The sequence below is a fragment of the Mus caroli genome, chromosome 10 (assembly GCF_900094665.2).
Source record: "Mus caroli chromosome 10, CAROLI_EIJ_v1.1, whole genome shotgun sequence".
NCBI classification, from domain to species: Eukaryota; Metazoa; Chordata; class Mammalia; order Rodentia; family Muridae; genus Mus; species Mus caroli.
Window position 1 is genome coordinate 72,863,924 of NC_034579.1, and position 4,285 is coordinate 72,868,208.

The 4,285-nt window shown below is 37.5% G+C and overlaps 1 protein-coding gene and 1 pseudogene across 2 annotated transcripts in view; both read left to right on the top strand.

The window, feature by feature from the left end:
• Positions 1-1,969: 1,969 nt before the first annotated feature.
• On the top strand, positions 1,970-2,891 carry LOC110303768 (olfactory receptor 8-like). The gene is given in 2 exon segments (XM_021174978.1): positions 1,970-2,664; positions 2,666-2,891. Coding segments are annotated over 2 exon segments (921 nt in total).
• Positions 2,892-3,524: 633 nt separating this feature from the next.
• The window catches only part of LOC110302708, a 1,795-nt pseudogene continuing 1,034 nt past the window's right edge, over positions 3,525-4,285 (top strand). Inside the window, exon 1 of the transcript XR_002378835.1 lies at positions 3,525-3,621. The product of XR_002378835.1 is annotated as an olfactory receptor 8-like (transcript). The remainder of the gene's footprint in view (positions 3,622-4,285) is intronic.

The window sequence follows — 4,285 nt, forward strand, 5'->3', positions numbered from 1 at the left end:
CATATACTTCCACATCTGATATTTATTTCATAGAAATAAATAAAACATTGCTTTAAAAACTGTACACTTGAAATTTATTATGTGGTTTTCAAACAGAAAGTTATAAGAGAGTATTTGGAATTCTTACAACATAAGTAGGTAATAAAAGTTGAAGGAAATGCCAACAGTAAGTCCCTTGCCATGATCATCACATGCTGTGTACCTGTGTAGAATTATACCTCTGTATCCTATGCATATTAGAAGTTACTAGGGATTAATTCAAAGCCAAAATTAATGACAATACAATAGTAAAGGGCATGGTATCATAGTTACTCTTCCTTTCACTCCCCTTTGTTTCTCTATCTTTATCCACACTAGAGAAAACATGTAATACTAAAACATTGTAGGACTGTAAACATGGAAATGCAAAACAATCAGATAGGACACATGAGAAAATGTAGTAGAGAAGGGAAATGTGATTGAGATACTCTGTATACATATGTGAAAATGTCCCAATGAGCCACAGAACTTTGAATAAGCAAAAAACAGTGATGATACTAGATAAAACTAAAATAAAAACAACTCCATAATCCCGATGTGCTAAGGGGAGAAATTAATTAACACTGCTCTTTTCTGTTTCAGAGTTTCTTAGTGTCTCTTAAAATGTCTCTCTACATAGTATGTGTACATACTTGCTCATACATTGCTTATGAAATGCTCCAGTAGTATTCTATGCCAGTCATTATGCATTATATGTCTACTCCAATTTTCTTTTCTATTTCTCAGCTTATTTTCTCACTAAATAACAGCCACAGACATCAAATAATCATTGTTCATAGTACAGATTAGCTGTTTTACACCATGTAAAATACTGTACAATTGAGTCTGTGGATCCATTGGGATGGTATTTTGTATTCTTTTTCATGGATTTGTAGTTATACACATGCTGCAATAACAATTTTGCTTTTAGGTCAAACTGTACTTCTCAATGTGAACCAATTCTACTCTTCAGTGTCCAGCACTGTTCACCTATCATACAGGGAGTCTTCAAAGAGGCTGGGTTGCCTCTAACCATCCTGTGAGGCACATCCCACTACACAGAATGATCTGGCCAGAATGTCACCTGGTTACTATGCAGAAAGTCCTTTGTGTGATTCCCTCAAAATGCGTAAATCACAGATATGTACGTGCACATGAATGGCAGACACATAACAGCAGCTTCTATCTTTCCTTTCAGCTATACCTGCTTTCAGCCGGTGTGGTGGCACACTCCTTTAATCCAAACACTCGGGAAGCAGAGGCAGGAGGATTTCTGAGTTCGAGGTCAGCCTGGTCTACAAAGTGAGCTCCAGGACAGCCAGGACTATACAGAGAAACCCTGTCTTTAAAAACAAGCAAACAAATAAACAATACAAAAACAAAAAGAGTTATACATGCTTTCATCCTCTTCACTGCATCACCACTCCTTGTCCTGTTACAGGGTAATTGTTTTTAAATAGTTTTAGTTGTTATTCTATTTCTCTCTCTTTCTCTCTCTGTGTATGTGTGTGTTCACATTTATTAAAAAGGGGGATTTTGCTGAATGTGTACATAGACAAATGTATGCCATTCTATCATCCTAAAAGGTAGTAAACATGATTTCTTTATTTTCCTATAATCTTTTCATTCATATACACTAAGTTCTTTTTGTTTTTATCAACCTCTATAAATTCCCTAAACACTGCCTGAATCATATTTAGCAGTAACATTATGTATTCATAATAATTTCTCATTAAAAATGTAAAATACACGACTTTTAATGAAATTTTCAGAGAGTGAAAGGAATGTCTATCAAGATTAACATCAGGGACTCCATAAGAACAATTCCTTGGAAACAATTACAGATGTTAATTTGTTGAAAACATAAAGTGTAGCATATCATTTATATCAGTGTGAGAATTCTCACATTATCTTGCCTTTATCTTGTCTCATAGACACATGTGACTGACTGATGGAATCAGGCAACAGCACAAGAAGAATTCCAAGTTTTTTTCTTCTTGGATTTACAGAAAACCCACACCTTCAATTCCTCATTTTTGTACTGTTCCTTTCCATGTACCTGGTAACAGTGCTTGGGAACCTGCTCATCATCATGGTTATCATCACACAGTCTCATCTGCACACACCCATGTACTTCTTCCTTGCTAATCTGTCCTTTGTGGACATCTGTTTTACCTCCACCACTGTCCCAAAGATGCTGGTAAATATACAGACCCAAAGAAAGGCCATTGCATATGCAGACTGTATTAGCCAGATGTGTGTCTTCTTGGTTTTTGGAGAACTGGACAACTTTCTCCTGGCTGTGATGGCCTATGACCGATATGTGGCTATCTGTCACCCATTGTATTACACAGTCATTGTTAACCAACAGCTCTGTATACTAATGGTTCTACTGTCCTGGGTTGTTAGCATCCTGCATGCCTTCTTACAGAGCTCAATTGTGCTACAGTTGACCTTTTGTGGAGATGTAAAAATTCCCCACTTCTTCTGTGAGCTTAACCAGCTGTCTCAACTCACATGTTCAGACAGCTTTTCAAGCCACCTCATAATGCATCTTGTACCTGTTCTATTAGGAGCCATTTCACTCAGTAGTATCCTTTACTCTTATTTCAAGATAGTGTCCTCCATACGTTCTATCTCCTCAGTCCAAGGCATTTTCTACATGTGTCTCTCACCTTTCCATTGTCTCCTTATTTTATAGTACAGGCCTTGGAGTGTATGTCAGTTCTGCTGTGGTCCAAAGCTCTCACTCTGCTGCAAGAGCCTCTGTGATGTATACTGTGGTCACCCCGATGCTGAACCCCTTCATTTATAGTCTAAGGAATAAAGATGTGAAGAAAGCTCTGGAAAGGCTATTAGAAGGAAAACTGTAAAGTGTATCATTGGACTGGCTGAAGTTTCCATTATTGCAGACTGTGAAGCTGCAGAGCCAGAGATTGGACTCTGTCTTCTGATCATAAAGGGATAAGATACCTATGAATATTTTTGGAAGGTTTGTAGAAAGTGTTCAAAGGTAGAAGTGTAAATGCTGCTCTCCAGAGCAAAATTTATTTCCAAAAGACATATTTGGACAGTTCATAACTGCCTGAGAATTCAGATTCAAGGAATGCATCACCTTTTTTCAACTTTCTAGATACCTAAAGTATGTACTCAGTCTCTGGGAGCTCCCAGAGGCCCAGGTCAGTTGGCTCTTGGTCTTCCTATGGGATTGCTATCCCTTCATATTAGTGGGTACCTACAATATCCCGCACACATGTGCACAAATAAAAATAAAATAGATCTTATAAATATAAAAACATATTCCCTGGCATTTCTATTACTCTCATTTCTGCTGTCTACATTATATAGATATTTGTTCTTTCTATTATGCAAAAATTTCTACTCTGTAGTAGTTCTGGCTTCCCAGAATTATTTCAAACACAGGACTCAATGTGTTTGGGTCAGCAACATTTGAAAATAATTCCCTCATATGTGACATATATTGTTTATAAAAACTTATTTTTGGTATGTTTTCCTACAATATAATTAAATGTGGCCCTCTGTTTGTGTTTACAGAGCTCTATTTGGATCTGGGCAGAAAGATAGGATGGGTAGAGAACTAGGTGGAATGGATGGAGGGGAAATTGCTATTAGAATATATTGTATGAGAAAAGAATATTTAAAAAAACCCAAGATTTAACATTTGGATGTTGAATGTTGATTCTCTTAATTTCATTAAACAAAGAAGGGTCAGAGGGTTCAGAATACAACAATAGGTAGAAAATATGCTACACGATCAGATGTTTATGGAGAAGGATGAATAAAAAAATTTTAATGGATTATAAACTGCTCTATTGGGAACAAACTGGATAAAACTCTTCCCTTTCCAGGCCAGTGCCCCACTGGGAAATCAAGTGGCAATAGGATGATTTAAGCAGAAGAGACTGTGGGTAATGAGCAAATATAGTGAGCTGCAACTGCCTCCTCTGATTACCCTTTGACTGATCAGTCTTAAGCTGGACAGCACAGAAGGTCTCTTTTGAGGTCTTAAGTCTCTATAGGGGAAAAAAAACTTGACTCCCTCTTGCTTTCCTGTATAAGACACAGCTTCGGTCTCCATCCTCTGGCATCAGGAAAAACTTTGTCCTTCTAGAGAGAGAGAGAGAGAGAGAGAGAGAGAGAGAGAGAGAGAGACAGAGAGAGAGAGAGTTTCCTCCCTAGCCTTGAATCCAGGTGAGTCTAAGAACACAGGATATACTGCAGGGAAGGAGAAGAGAATGGAACCTGA